Source organism: Lactuca virosa, chromosome 4 (assembly GCF_052849685.1).
Source record: "Lactuca virosa cultivar CGN04683 chromosome 4, Lactuca_virosa_CGN04683_v6, whole genome shotgun sequence".
Taxonomy (NCBI): domain Eukaryota; kingdom Viridiplantae; phylum Streptophyta; class Magnoliopsida; order Asterales; family Asteraceae; genus Lactuca; species Lactuca virosa.
Genome location: NC_136429.1, coordinates 370,062,993 through 370,079,895, shown reverse-complemented (window position 1 = coordinate 370,079,895; position 16,903 = coordinate 370,062,993). Strand labels below are relative to the sequence as shown.

General features: G+C 38.1%; 1 protein-coding gene across 1 annotated transcript; it reads right to left on the bottom strand.

Annotated features, from left to right (window-relative positions):
• Window positions 1–760: 760 nt before the first annotated feature.
• Window positions 761–1,306, bottom strand: LOC145106326 (uncharacterized). Its single transcript, XM_079043332.1, has one exon. The coding sequence runs from the start codon at window positions 1,304–1,306 to the stop codon at window positions 761–763; it is 546 nt and encodes a 181-aa protein (XP_078899458.1).
• Between the last annotated feature and the right edge of the window lie 15,597 nt (window positions 1,307–16,903).

Genomic DNA, 16,903 nt, shown 5'->3' with positions numbered 1-16,903 from the left:
ACCACCAACCTACTACCAACCCATTACACCTACGAAATCGTCACCACTAACAATATTTATTTTTTTATTTTTCTTATTTTTTGTAACATTATATTAGAAAAAAATAAAATTTATAACATAATTAAATGTTATTATTATTTTTTATTTTTTGTAACATTGTAGTAAATAAAAAATATAATTTTTAAGATAAATAAGTTTGTTGAAAACACAAAAAAATAAAACCACATTTCATTAATTAAAAACATAGATTTAAAACCTAAATTACTAAAACAAACATAAAACATAACAAATCAAACATTACACTACTTAATTAAAAACAAAAAAAAACATAAAACATAAAAACCATAGATAAATACTACTCGTCGTCGTCATCGACCTCATCGCCCTCACCCGCCTCGTCGTCACCTTCTGCATTCGCCTCGTCATCATCACCCTCATCCTCTTCGTCTTCATCGTCATTTCCCCCTTCTAGTTGTCTCCCCCATATGTGCTCGGTCAAATCGTGACGTAGATTGTGATGTGTTTCACGATTTTGAATTTCCAAAACTCTAAAGAAGTATGCCGGGTTGCCAACTTGTATCACTGCAGGTGGATTAAGTATATCGTTCCCGGTATATGAACATATAGCCCTACCCTCTTCTTTTGTTATCATGTTATGTAAAATAACACAAGCAGTCAACATCGTTGTTAGTTTTGCCTTATCCCATGCTCGTGTCGGATGCTTGATTATGTGTCACCTTTGTTTTAGGACTCCAAACGCTCATTCCACGTCCTTCCGTGCAGATTTCTGTGCTAACTTAAACAATTTTCTTTTTTTATCGGCTGGAAATGAATATGACTTGACAAATGTAGCATACTCTGGATATATCCCATCACCTAGGTAATACCCATATTTATATTCATTTCCATTCACAACGTATGACATGTCTGGTGCTTTACCCTGCAAAATATTGTTAAATAACGGAGACGCTTGAAGCACATTCAGGTCATTGTTGGACCCCGCCATACCAAAGAATGCATGCCAAAACCATAGGTCATGTGAAACAACCGCCTCCAATATAACAGTCGGGACCCCATGATCTCCTTGCGTGAATTGGCCACACCACGCATTGGGACAATTTGCCCACTCCCAATGTGTACAATCAATACTACCAAGCATCCCTGGAAAACCATGTTTAGCTTGATGCGCGGCATACAACTGTTCGACATCACTTTTAGTCGGATGTCCCAAGTATATGTCACGGTAAAGCTTTATAACATACTCACAGAAAAGATATGTACACTCTCGACCCGTCCTCTTAGACATTTTCAGATACTCATCTGATGCGTCTGCGGTTATACCATATCCCAACTGTCTAAGAGCGGCCGTACATTTTTGTATTGTAGTAAAACCCCATTTATCTCTAGCATCCCATCATAATTGGAAAAACTCATAATTACGTTCCAAATCTCTAGCTATACGTAAAAATAAAGTTCTACTAATACGAAAACGATCTTCGAATTTCGCTAGGTCGTATAAACTATCAGGAGAAAAATAACCACGTACCAAAAGTTCATATGCCGCCTCTCGATCCCGGTTGATCCATTTTCTATGCTTCTTCTCACGGTGTGAGCTTTCGCCTCTCTCATTAATCAAGTCTTATGCCGCAGACAATAATGTGTGCAAAACCAACACGTCATCAGAACCGCTATCCATTTTTTGTTGAATGTGTGTGTTTGATTTGAGAGAGTATTTGTGTTTGTTTTGAAAATTTTTATATAAAAATGGATGTATATATAGAGAGAAAGATAGAATGGTAGGTATGATAATTAATTAATTATTATGTTTTTTTATATCGTTTATGCAAGCAAACGGTCAAAAAAGAAATAAACCAATCACAATCTGCGTCTTGTTCCGTCTCCAGCTCCACGTCACAGGCAACCCACCGGAAGGTGGGGCGGTGTTCACGCGTGAAGGGAGCTGACACGTCAGCTCCCACGCGTCTCTTTGCCCTCCACTCCTGGTAGCCTTAGTTTGGAATATCGTCTCCTTTCTTTGGTTTTGGTGCGGTAGAGACCACTGTGGCACTCCAAGGGAGTGCTCCTCTCTTCCTATTGTCATTCCAATTGACCGTAATATATATATATATATATATATATATATATATATATATATATATATATATATATATATATATATATATATATATATATATATTTTCTTTTTAAACCTTTTAAATTAAGTGTGGCGTCACTCCTTAGGTGTGACATGAAACCACACTTGTGGTAATTGCTGATGTGTCGCCTACGTGGCACTGCGGTTTCATGAGGAAGTGTGGCACCATTCCCTCCAGCCTTATGTTTAGAATGCAATTTTTTTAGCTCTATTTTTTGTTCTTTCATTTTTTATTATATTTTTGAAATTTATTTTGTTTTTTTGGCACTTAGCCGGTCACCGACAGATGATGACCTGTTGGTTTTGTATTTTTCATAGTTTGTATTTAGCCTTAACATTTATGTATGAGTTTGTGTTTAGACCCAACATTTTTTTGTTCCCCATTTGCCATTATTTTTTAGAAAAAAAAATCATTTTAGCCATTGGCCAACAATCACCAATATGTATTTTAAAAATAATAACTTAAAATAAAAAAAGGGAAATACGAAGGCAAAAGAAAAAACTGCGACTTCTCCTTGAAAGGTGGGGCGTGTTAGCTACTAAGTCAATGACTCTTTTTTTGTATTATCGATGTTTGTTGTATTTAATGTACATATGTATTTTCAAATGATAGAAAAGACCTAATGTAAGTCATGAGTTCACGACATCTAATAATAAACAATATGTCATGTTAATGTTTGAGCGAATCAAAATTTTGAAATCAAAAGTTTTCTTTCGATCGATTAAAATTTTGAAATCAAAAGTTTTTCTTACCTATTTAATAACCTAATTTCTCTCTATTCAATAAAGTGACAAGGATGATTTTATTTAGGACCGGATGTTCGGGGGAATCATTGATGCAACAAAACCGTAGCTTCAATGGATTATTTCGGCGAGCTCAAGTGTCGTAGATACAAAATTGTGGAGTGACTCTATGCACAGCAGCAGTGTTGTAATGTCCCAAAAATTATAAGGTAAAATTTTCATTTTTAATTCAACGATAAACATCATTAATCCATTTTAAACATTTGAAAGTATATCATAGTAAAAAAGTTATCAGAGTACAATCCCAAAATCACAAAATGCGGAAACATGGGTGGATGCAGTGCAGTCACGCCGGACCCTTCCTTTTTGAACCAGAAGTACCTGAAAACATTTTAAACATAAACTGTAAGCACAAAGCTTAGTGAGCTCCCCAAAATACTGCATACCATACATATACGTCAACTCAAGGCTGTATCAGGTCTATTTCACCCCTGGGTCTATTTCACCCCAAGTCTATTTAAACTTATATGTCAGTCCAAGGTTGTACCGGGTCTATTTCACCCTCAAGTCTATTTCAACTCATATGTCAGTACAAGGTTGTACCGAGTGTATTTCACCCCACATAGATATAGCAAACAGGCACACATGCATACAACACATACATTAGGAGTCACAAAGACAACAAGCACATACAATCCCTAGTGTTCTACAGTGTAGTGGGCAAACTCACCTCATACCATTGACAATCCAGCTGATGCTCGGGCTACTGGACCGAAGAATCCCCGCACTAACGAATCAGATAAAACCCCAATTAATAATTGGATCATAAACCGTAACCGGGAATCTAATTCATTAACCCCAACACCTAGAGTAAAAGACCATTTTACCCTTCCTTTAATTGGCCCAGTAACCTAGGCCCAAACTCAATGGCACCAAAAGCCCAATAATGGCCCAAATCTATGAAAGCCCAAACCCTAACGGTGGCCCATACTCAGAAGACTTGAGACCCAACAAGGGCCCAAAACCCTAAAGTCCAAAAGGTGGCCCAAAATCAAGAAAAACTTTATGCAGTGTACGCCCTGCATACCAGACTTGTACTCCACTACGCCCGGCATACAGCTCCTCGTTGCATAAGATACAACTCGTCTTTGCTTGAACTCGGGGACTTCATGCATTACGCTGATCGTACACCTATGTATGCCCAACATACTCACAAAGTGAACAAACCTCACATTAAACACTTAATGCTTATGACCAAAACGTCCAAACCCATATCTAACCTCTAATTAAGTTCTTAATCCATAAAGTTGGCAACTTTACTCCTTTGCATGTCTTAATGGGACCCAAAACCCATTTTCATCCAACTAAGGGGCTGTTTGTTTGGCCTCTTAATGATCTCATAGAGAGGTTGGCTCTGGATCGTTCAGATTCAGAGCGTTTGGTTTAACCTTTTTTAACCTCTTATTCGGTAAGACATTAAAGAAATAGCCCCTTAATCGGTCAAATTTGGTGAGGGGTCTGGATGAAATTATTCAATTTGCTACCCTTTTCCCTAAAAACGCCGCCTTTTTTCCCCCTCTTCTCCATCGAGCTTTTATTCTGCCCTTACCATCGACCTCCGACAACGCCTCTCCACCTTCGTACCATCCGTCTTAGTCGCCTCCCCCTTCACACTGGTAGGTTTATACTCGATTTCTGTATTAATTGTCGATTTTTCAAGCTCTTTTTCATCCACCGATCCTTAATTTTATTTATGTTCTTGCTGCGATTTTGTTGCTGGATTGTTGTGATTTTGATATTGGATTGCATTTTTTTGTTTGAACTTTGGGGCTGTTTGTGTTTGATCTTTATTCTTGATGATTTTGCTGTTCTATGTGCTTTTAATTGAGGAAATATGTTGCTGGAATCTCCGAAAATTTAATGAAAACAGATTAGGAATAATTGTGTGGTAGTTTTGTTGCTGAAAGATGTTATTGCTAAAATATGATATCTTCTTGATGTGATTTTGTTGCTCTATGTTGCTGAAATATGCTATTTTCTTGCTTAATTTTTTCTGTTATGTTGTTGGTCTACTTGTGTGGTAATTTTTTCTGTTAATTCTTTCAGAGGGTTAAAATGGTCATTTTCATCATTAAGAGACAGACATTCAAATGTCTGACCAAAAATCAATTTATCATTCAGATACAGATTCATATAGAACCTCTACATCATCTAGGCCTCTGCATCATCCAGATATGAACAATCCAGATGCTACCAAAAGCCCCTAAGTCCATAATATGAACACCAACTCTCACATGGTTCATCTAAACCCATCAAGATGACATTTTTATGCATTAACAACTCCAGAAATGTTAAGATCCAACATTATAAACTCCTGGAGCAGCTCATACTCACAAAGATAACTCAAGGGACCATAATATGCCCAAAACAAACCCTAGACTAGATCTAACTCATAGAGTTACCAAGATAGAAACTTTATACCTTCAAATGCTAGCAAAAAGGATGAAGACTCTGGATCTATGAGCTCCACACCAACCAATGCTTGAACACCAAGCTCCTTCTCCTTCAAAGTGAGCAAAAACACAAAAAGTTAACCACCAAAGCTCAAGAACACTCAAGAACAAGCTAGGGTTTCGTATTTAGGGTTTAATGGGATGGAGGCTGAAGATATGAGGTTTTGTGTAACATCCCAAAAATACAGGACAAAAATTTCATTTTTAATTACGTTATTATAAACCAACAGTATAATAAATCATCCATAATATCATGTCATGTCAAAACCAAAGTAGAAGTAATCAAAACATGTTATCATAAAACAATATTATAGTGTAATCCCAAAGATCTCATGTGCGGAAAACCATAGTGTGATGTGTTGCGATCAAGTCGGCTCCTTTCCTTTTAAAACGAGTACCTGGAACCAAAACTGAAAACCGTAAGCACGAAGCTTAGTGAGTTCCCCCATCATACCACATACCATACAATCACATATCATACATACTGCCAGGCAATTCTGGGGTGCCCGACCTACCCATGTCAAGCCATTCTGGGGTGCTGACCTACCCATGTCAAGCCATTCTGGGGTGTTGACCTACCTATGTCAGGCCGTTCTGGGGTGCCGAATACCCTCCGGTCTATCTCAACCGGATACGGGGACTATTTCACCCCTACCTCTATCATACAATAACAAAATATAATCATACGGTCAGGCATATCTGGGGTACTGACCTACCCTTCGGTCCTAACGACCGAGTCAGGGAAAAGCTATTTCCTGCTACTACCACTAACTCACATAGCATATCACATAAGCATATCTCATGAGCATATCACATAAGCATATCTCATAAGCATATCACATAAGCATATCATAAACATATCACATAAGCATACCTAAGATAATTATCACAAAGACAATTATCTACCAATTACTCTTGTTGGTGGGCCGGCATTGTGGCCTTAGACCCACCCCCACTGGAAGGTAACTCACCTCACACTGTTGAAGTCCCGTAGACTCAACCCCACACTGCTGAAGTCCTGCAAACTCAACCCCAGCTGCTGGATGACAGATTCCCGAACTTTCAACATCAAAATAACACCCAATTAATAATCGGGTTCCAACACATAACATTATGTACATACTTGTGGTAATTAATACATTACCCCTAACTTAGCTTTATTCAAGCCCAAGGCCCAACCCAAAGGCCCAAAAGTCAACTATGAGTTAAAGCCCAACATATGGCCCAATTTTCCAAATTGGGCCCAAGCCTATACATAGTCTTATTCTATGGCCCAACATCATATAATCATTAAGGTCCAAACTACGGCCCATCTATGGCCCAATTTTCCAAATTGGGCCCAAGTCATCACATGGGCCTTTATCCTAAAGCCCATCTAATTACTTTGGTCCATTAACTTGTTCTTGGTTGGCCTATTAATACTCAATCATCAAGGCCCAATAGCAAGGCCCAATAATAAACCCAAGTGAAACTAGGGTTTCACATATAATGATGATTAGGGTTAAGCTTCCTACTTAACCCATTAAGGACTTAATCCGCTAAGGACTTAATCCATTAAGTCCAATATTGCTTAGATTAACCATTGCCAATGATTATTATTTAATATTTCAAACTATTAAATAATTCCTGTGTGTGTGTCCCGAATAATTCTCAAAATTAGGGTTTTATTGGCATTAGAGTTTTCCAACCCAAATACTAGCCCATTTATCAATTTGTTGGGCTTTTAGGTCAATTATGGCTTTATTGGGCCTATTAGACCCACTAGAATATCATTAAGCCCATTAGGGTTTCAAGCACCCCAAACGAATCAAACTCAACGAGGTTAGCACACCGCCACCCGACACGGCGGCCGGTGGCGGCAGGAGGCGGCAGCCACCACCCCACGGTGGTGGTTAGGGGTTCTTTCCATTATCTAAATTTTAATTTACACTTTACAATGCTGGAACTCAAAATAAACACACACACACTAAACAACATAAACACACAGCCACCCTATGGTGGCCGGTGGTGGTAGAAGGTGGCAGCCACCACCTCACGGTGGTGGCAGTGGTGGCTCTTGCGATTTCCCGCCAAATACTATGCAACCAACTTCAAAAACACACTGATCCAAGGGTTTACTCACACAGCCACCACCTCACGGTAGCCTGTGGTGGCGGAAAACAGTTTCAGGGCAACAACCACCATGGTCGGCGGCCATGGTGGGTTTTATCTCTCGATCTCTGGCTAAGCTTTCATGCTCACACAGCAAACATAATCAGTAGCAACAACACACGTTAACTTGGACACACCTCCACCTGATGGCGTGCAACTGACGAAGGTGGACAACGAAAGAGAACAGCCGCTGGGGCGGCAATGATGACACAACAGCGGAAGAAGGTGGAGAAGGAGAGTACGCCGGAAAGCAACTCGTTTACGGTCTGTGCGACGACGATGCTCGCAGTTCCCTCCTCCGTCTTTGGCGGCTCCAACGGCGCACCAACGTCTCCGGCAGCAGCGACGGACTTCGTCATCACAGGCAAAGGGAACGTTGGCGGCACAAGATGGTGGTTCGGTAATGCTTGTCGACAAGGCAGCAGGCGGAACCAGGCTGCCGGACTCGGTGATGCAACCGGTGGCTGATGAGGGGTTCCAATGGTGATGGCGGCTACCGGAAGTGAAGATGGAGAGGGTGGCGGCTGCTGCACCTTAGGGTTAGGCTTATGAGACAATGAAACAGTTAAATACCCGGTTCCCTTAAGATCTATCCCATAATCGCATAAATGGTCCCTCCTTCCATTATTCTTTCCAAATAACATCCGAAATTTACGATTTAGCCCCTCTAGCTAGAAATTATTTCAAAGTAAATCCCATATTTACCTTTTCAGCCCACAGCCTTAAAATTCCTTACAAATTGAGTATAATACTTACCAAACAGCCCCCCCTCTCTTCAAGATCTTTTCAAATAAAGTCCATATGTTACTATTTTAACCCCCAATCTCTTAAAGTGTGACAATTAACTCCTCAAGACCAACCTTCGACATATAATTATTTATTTTAGGGCTACTATTCGTTCATTAATTTATTCATTTATTAAATAAATAAATGGAGTGTTACATTTTGAAGATGAGTTAAGGCCATTAAATAGGGTCCAAGACCCTAAATCAGGGTTTGAAACCGAGTCGCGTACGCCCAACGTACGCGAAGTAGCCTTCACGATTACTCCAACCATGTACGCCCATCGTACATTCCTTGTACGGCCAATGTACACGACATGCTCGTTATTGTAGTGGTGTTGATTATGATGGCATGTGCAGAATAAGAAAAGATCTAGTGAATCATCATACAAAACTCAAGAACACAAGGAGTAAATAAATCTGTTTAAGCTCATATTAGATCTAGAAAGCATATACAAATGGGTCTTGTACAAATTCTCTCTCTAGTCTAACACTCCAATACAAGATCTTATATAATGGGAGTCGCTCACTTCCTATTTGTAGTAAAGAGTCAACCCATTTACACATACAAAAGGGTAAGCCTAAAACTCCACATCCAAGCGTGACTTTGCACCCTAACATTCTCCCCCTCAAAGTTAGGATTGGATGTCCCGACTTCAATATCCAACGAGCTAGCGAGATCAAGACCAAACTCCCCCTTGAAGTAACATCGGTCTTCAAATCCACAAATGAATATCCGACAAACCCGCTTCGAATACCCACTCTTCATTCTCCCCCTTTTTATAATCAAAAAATGATTATAAAACCCATTAAGGGTGAGAAGCGCCCGCGGATTAATCTTCACAATACTCCCCCTTGATGTGTACCAAAAATGAATCATCGAAAAACTTGCACGGAAAAACAATCATGAAAAAGCCTCAAAAAATTTCCAATTTGTGAATTTTTTTGACTTTTCGGTGAAAGTTGCAAGATTTTCCAAAATCCGGGTAAAAACTGTCAATAACAGAATTCTGCAGGGATCCGTTGCTCCAAAAGCAGCTTAAGATGCGAAACACTCCCTCATTTGTGAAACTGGGCATAAAGTGTAAGTTCGCACAAATTGTAGGGACTGAACTTGTAAATTCTTCAATTTCTCAGCTTTGTTAGTCCAATTTCGAAGTTGGGTAGTTTATGCCAACATTTCGAAACTTCAGGGACTAAATGCGAAAAGTTTTCATTCTTCTCAAACTTTTACTCCATTTCGAATCTAGGTTTATTTTGCCATGTCTTAGAAAATACAGTGGTGCAATTCGAAACTGTTGAAGTTCTTCCCCAACTCGGTTATACCAGAAGCGAACATCGAGCATTGAAACTCATTCAACCCATTTCGACTTGTCTGTCCTCGACTACAAACCACCTATCATCGATTCGTGATAATGACCTTCGAAATCAAGTGCTTACAACCATCGATCTCAATACTCGACTCCAAACCTTCGAAATCAGCCACTGTCATACCCATAACGAGTCCTTTGATTGTCGACATACCCTATTCGACATCAATCCTTCCGGTTCAATCTCATTTCAAAATCGACAATCAACCCTTCGAAATCAAACTGACTACCATCGACATCAATCCGTGGTAACGCCCTTCGAAATTGCAACTACACATCAATACAGTCAACAACAACAGTCGATTTCGATTTCCGATTTTGACTCCAATATTCGAATTCATACTCCATATGCTTTCGATTCCAATGCAAATATCAGATTCCACATCATCGATCCTAAATCAAACCAAATACGATTTCAATTTCACAACTTCACCCATATATGCCAGCAGTAACATCAGTTGAAGATGAGTTCGATGTCAAGTAAGAAACTTTCAATACCAATCAAGTCCAAATCAAATTTGATTTCAAAGTCAGTCTTCAATCCTAAACTTGATTTCGATTAGAACCTTTTATTACAAACAATTTCGACCATGTTGATTCAAACTTTGACTATCTGATTTTGACTTTTTGAGTTGACTCATCGATTTACAATTATCAACAAACAGTAAACGATGAGAAATTGACTGAATCTCCATGATCAATTCAAGATTAATCAATTTAGGAAGATAATCAAAATTATCCATGAACCAGAAATGGAGTTTATTATGTGTTGAAGAAAGATTTAGCAAGTCTAAAAACCGATTCGAACAAAAACAAGATTAAAAGTATACAAACTCAGATTTAGAAATAAAAATTCAGTGAAAGCTGAATATGCGACTCATTATAAGCAAAAATCGGAATTTATTACTTGTGAACACGAACCAAATTTTTGGATGAATGATAAGTTCTGGATAGAAAAATCTAAAGAATCAATGAGAAGTAAGCTGTGGATTCTACGAACCAAATTTTTGGATGAATGATAAGTTCTGGATAGAAAAATCTAAAGAATCAATGAGAAGTAAGCTGTGGATTCACAAAAGTGAATCATGAACAGTAACAATCAATTTATCTTGGACAAAACGAAAAAATATATGAATCAATGATTTGGGCTTAAAATCGAATTTGATTAATTGAAGTTAGAATTGGGCTTCGAAAATCAGCTTTGATGATGAAAAGTAAATTTCAAATTTGTTGTTATTAATTAATCAAAACAAAATTAAATGATTGTTTTGAGCATAATCTTAAAAAAAATTGCAGGATCAACAATGAAGTTGAAACGGAATAGATCCAACGAATCAAATCGATCAAAAATAAAAAACGCAAAACAGGAATCGAAATTATGAACGTTTTGGAATCCATTTGAGAATTTGTGATACCTTTTTGACGAATCGAGTTCCATTTTCAGCGAACGAATCAAATTTAGAAGATCTTGGTTCCTTTGTTGGAACGAAAAAATCTCTAATTTGAACATTGTACCACCCACTATGCGTGATGTACAACTCGTTCTTCGTGTTCTTCGTGTTCTTCAACGATCCAAAAACATCTTCAAAAGAACCACCAACACTTTTGGGTTTTGACTTCAAATTCAATGCAACATTTGGAGATTGTTGCTTTGGAACCCAAATTTGCTTCAAGGATTTCGACTTCACAACATTTGATGATTTTTGTGAATAAACCCGCTTGTTTTTGCGTTTAATGTTCTTCTTCTTTTTCTTTCTCAACTTTTTGCATCTTGAAGATTTGATTTCATGAACAAACCCACTTTCTACAACTACAACTTTGTGAATTTGAATTAAATCTTTTGGAGTTTGATATTTGTGAATTTCTTGGATTAGCGTCTTACGATAAGGAATCATTCCTTCAAACGAATCACAAGAACACAAAATATCATCGGTTTGAACTCCAATCGAGCAAAAAACTTTTTCATCTTCATGAGAATCAACTTGAATCTTTGTATCATGAACTTTAAGAACATTAAGAACATCACATTGAACTCCATTGTCTTGAACTTCAACAAACTTAAGAGCACGAAGATACTTTGGGTTTTCAATTAGAGAAATGTATTTCTTATTAAACAAATCTCTTTCTTCTCCTTCCTTTTGATTTCTACTACGAACTAATATGGACAATGCAATTTTATTCAACCATACAATCTTACAAAGTGGTTGAAAAAGCAAGCTTCCATTATCATCCTTCAAATCTCCATAAGAAACCATATTACCCCATGAAATCAATTTGCTTAACACCAACCCATAAAATTGATCTTCATTGACTTTGTATTTGATATCTTCAACGATCACAATCCAAGAATCATATGGAAAATCCACCATGATCACAAGAACTTGAAAATTTCTAGAGAGCGAAAGTGATTTTGAATGGGTTTTCTAGAGAGAGAAAGTAAAAATCTCTTGAATTCTAGTGAAGAAAATAGAATTATGAATAGGAACAATGATGAATTCGATTTCTAGAATCCAAAAACTCTCTAAATCACGAAGATCAAAACTCAAAATGAAGAATCACCAAATCTAGAAATCCACAATGGATCAATTCTTGATCAAATCAAGAACACCCGCTTTGATACCAATTGTAGTGGTGTTGATTATGATGGCATGTGCGGAATAAGAAAAGATCTAGTTAATCATCATACAAAACTCAAGAACACAAGGAGTAAATAAATCTGTTTAAGCTCATATTAGATCTAGAAAACATATACAAATGGGTCTTGTACAAATTCTCTCTCTAGTCTAACACTCCAATACAAGATCTTATATATGGGAGTCACTCACTTCCTATTTATAGGAAAGACTGAACCCATTTACACATACAAAAGAGTAAGCCTAAAACTCCACATCCAAGCGTGACTTTGCACCCTAACACTTACCGATCTATCTTCTGATGGCCATAAATTTTGTGTCCCAACTTCGTTTTCGATGATCCTTATATCCATGGAAAGGTAATGAGAAGCTCTACAATCCTATTAACTTCCCTATTCTTCAAAACCTTCCGAACTTAAATTCAAATTCATGAAAGTCCCACACCATCACTTTACTGTTATACCCTTGGGCTCCAAAACACAAAACGAACACTTGGTACCCACTACCTACATTATCCACCACCAAATGGGTCTAAGCCTCTCCTTCCCAAGGCTCGAAGCCTTATGATACTTGATCTTCGGGTCATAGCCCTAAATTATGAAATGACCTAAAACTGGGTGTTATAACTCTCCCCCACTTAAATTAGATTTCGTCCTGTAAATAACTCCTTTCTACCTTCCAGATACACCAGTTAACCTGGACAATACTCTCACAATCTCGATACGGACTGAAAAGTCGACTCATACACACAACGGGCTTCCAAAGTTATAACCGAACCCAGCCTTAATAGTGTTTTCCAAGTCGAATGTAAAAAATATGCCACTTATAAATGTTGTTGCACAAAATTCGTGTGGTGCAACTTATGTAAGCGGAGGACTTTTCCGGGATTGTGAAGTTGGGGGCAGAGATTTCTAAGTTTCTACAAGGAGTCATTGAAGAGATTGGACCAAGTAGTGTTCTCTAAGTCGTAACTGATAACGCGGCTAACTGCAAGTTGGCTGGACAGGAAATTAAAACAGGTATATAAACATATATTTTGGCCCCCTTGTTGTGTACATACGTTAAATCTGATTTTTAAGGATATGACGAGGACATTTACTTGGATTTCCGACATACATAGGAGAGGCAAAGGTATTGTCAAGTTTTTTGTAAACCACACACATGCCTTATCTTACTTTAGAGAAAACTCGAAATTGTAATTATTGAAGCTTTCAAAAACACGTTTTACATCCCATTACATATTGTTGAAAAGATTAAATGGGTGTAGGGAGGCGCTTGCTACTACTATTGTCTTAAACTCGTGGCGGGAATGGATCAACAAAGGGGATGAGTATACTCAGTTACTTAGTAATCAAACTGGTGATACAATTAAAGATGATGACTTTTGGGATGATATTGATCATGTTTTGGTGATTACAAAACTCATCTTTTACATGATAAATTTTTGTGATGGTGAAGGTCCTAAAATGGGAGAAATATATGGACGAATGGACAATATGATGGGTCAAATCAAAGAGGGCTATGACTATGAGGGACAATAAATTCTCATTATATTTCCCTGAAGTTAGAGATATTGTTGTCGCAAGGTGGGATAAAATGACTATCTCTCTTCATTGTTTAGGATTTGCTTTAAGTCCTAAATACTTGGTGTTGTGAAAGCATTTGAAAGAATTTCGGAGAGTGATGAAGAAGAAAAGAAGTTGAGAGAAGAATTTGCAATATTTCATATGAAGAAAGGAATTTATTCCTTGCTCGGGAAGCAAGTCGATGCTGTGACTATGGACGAGATTGATTGGTGGACGACATATAGAGAAGAGATTCCAGTTTTGGCGGATGTAGCAAAAACAATACTCTCTCAACCAATTAGTAACTCTTCGACGGAGAGGAATTGGAGTTTTTTACTCTCATATCCATAGTATCAACTGAAATCGTTTGAATGACCAAAGAGCAGATAAGCATTAGGCCTGTTAGCTACGTAAGACAGAACAGGTTATATTGTGTTTGACATGCAGTGTACCAGGACTGTGACAGATGTTAACGGGACAAAAATTGAAACTTTTTGTTCCACCCAAAAAGGTGTAACAAGGTGAGACCAGGACTCTCTCTCCATCTCTTGTCTGTGCAAAAGATGTAAATGCCCCTCTCATCCTCATCATGGAAAATAGCCATAGAAAGCTTGTCCGATCCCGAGTAACAAACGTAGCCTACGGTTGCGTTTCTAACACTATATAGGACAAGTTTTGTAGGATGTTTTCCATGATGAGAACGAGAAGGATATTTACGTCTTTTACACAGACAAGAGATCGAGAGTGAGTCCATATCCCACCTTGTTACATATTTTTTGGTGGGACAAAATGTTGCAATTTTTGTTCCATTGACGTTAATCCCTGTCCTGGTACACTGTTTGTCAAACACAGTATAACCTGTTCTGTTATATGTAACAAATGGGGCCTTAGGGATTTTGGTTTTCTTCAATCGTTATAAATATAAAAGACTTACTTGCACTTAAAATAAGGAAATAACACTTCGGTCAACCAAGAATTCACTCAAATGAGAAGTGATTAATTCAACTGCCTTGTGTATCCCACCAGGTTTCCCAACTACTTCAACAATTCTGTCATCTTGAAGAGTAAAACTTGGTAAATCTTCTGCAATGTCAGGGTACAATCCCAAAATCACAAAGTGCGAAAACATGGGTGAATGCGGTGTAGTCACGCCGGGCCTTTCCCTTTCGAACCATAAGTACCTGAAAACATTTTAAACATAAACCGTAAGCATAAAGCTTAGTGAGTTCCCTAAAATACAACATACCATTCATATACGTCAGCTCAAGGCTGTACCGGGTCTATTTAACCCCCGAGTATATTTCTCCCCTCAGTGTATTTCAACTCATATGTTAGTCTAAGGTTGTAACGAGTCTATTTCACCCCCGGGTCTATTTCAAGTCATATGTCAGCACAAGGTTGTACCGGGTCTATTTCACCCCCGGGTCTATTTCACCCCACATACATATTACAAACAGGCACACATGCATACAACACATACAACAGGAGTCATAAAGACTACAACCACATACAATCCCTAGTGTCCTACAGTATATTGAGAAAACTCACCTCAGACCACTACAATCCAACTGATGCTCGGGCTATTAGACCGGAGAATCCCTGTTTTTAGGTTTAGAGTGTTGCGTCATATGGGCTTAAAGTTGATATTTTGATTACCCGGTTTGGGCCTGTTCAACCGTGGTTTAAGCTTAGGGTTAGACTATATATTATGCATGCATGTATAACTTTAAGGCGATTGTTCTCATTAATAGCTTTTGCATTGTAACCCTAAACACACCTCTACAGTCGAAGTTCTTCATCGAGCTCTTCTGAGGTGTGAGATATTAATCATTCGACATCATTTGATTCATTCTTGTGTTCTTGATTACTTCATTCCTGCTTATCTGTTTTGAATCTGTCGATCTAATAGCGCAATAATCTCATCAATTGGTATCAGAAAAGGAAGCTGTGTAATATATACGCATCTCTTCTGTTTGAAGAATCCATTAGGGTTTCCGCTTTTATCGAATATAAAGAAGCCGTCTTCTTCTTGTCGACGGTGTATCTGGTGTTCGATAAAACCATAGTCTCAACTTTACAAGTCTGATTCAAGCAGATTAAAAGAAGAAGTTTTTCATCATGTCTCACGACGATTCTCAAGTCAATCCAATCAACATCTCCAACAGTATAGGATCCGCTACGAGAGTTCCCATTCTCTATACTCAAGATTATGAAGTATGGGCGCATCACTTTGAAGACTACATCGTTGGATCTGAAGACAATGGCTATCTAATTTGGGAAGCAATAACATTGGGTCCGTTTGTTCACTCTGGAACGAACAGAATGACCAAGACTCAAAAAGAGTATAACCAACTCTTGGTGGATGTAGAGAAGATCCCTCAAGACGAAAAAGACAAGGTGCTATGCAACGTTAAAGCCATGAGAATGATCAGATTCGCTTTGCAAGCCGATACTTTCCGTTTAGTAAGTTCTTACACTACAACTAGAGAAATATGGGATAGGTTGAAAGAATTATATTCAACCGATGAGGATCTAGAGCACTCAATCCAAACTATATTGCTCTCTGAGTTCGGTGCTTTCGCACAAAAACCTGAAGAGAAACTCATTCAGACATTCGATCGTTTCAACCATCTACTTAGCAAGATGATGAAGTATGGTATTGAAAGGAAGTTGATCGAACAAAAGGTTACATTCATGAACGGCTTAAGACCCGAATGGATGGCAGTAGTCTCGACTGTAAATGTACTGTTGGGTTTTGAGCATTCTAACACTCCTATGGTGTACATGCAACCCTATAAACCTTGGATCTATGTTTTCTCTATTATACATGCAAATATTAACTATTCCAAGGTTTCATCCTAACTAGCATATTATGAAGCACCTATACTACAAAGTTCTAGTTAGATGACATACCTTTTGATGTAGCTTGATGTCTTCAAGCTTTAAGAGCTTAGCCCCAATAGTGTGGAAGCCTCAAATGGAATCACAAA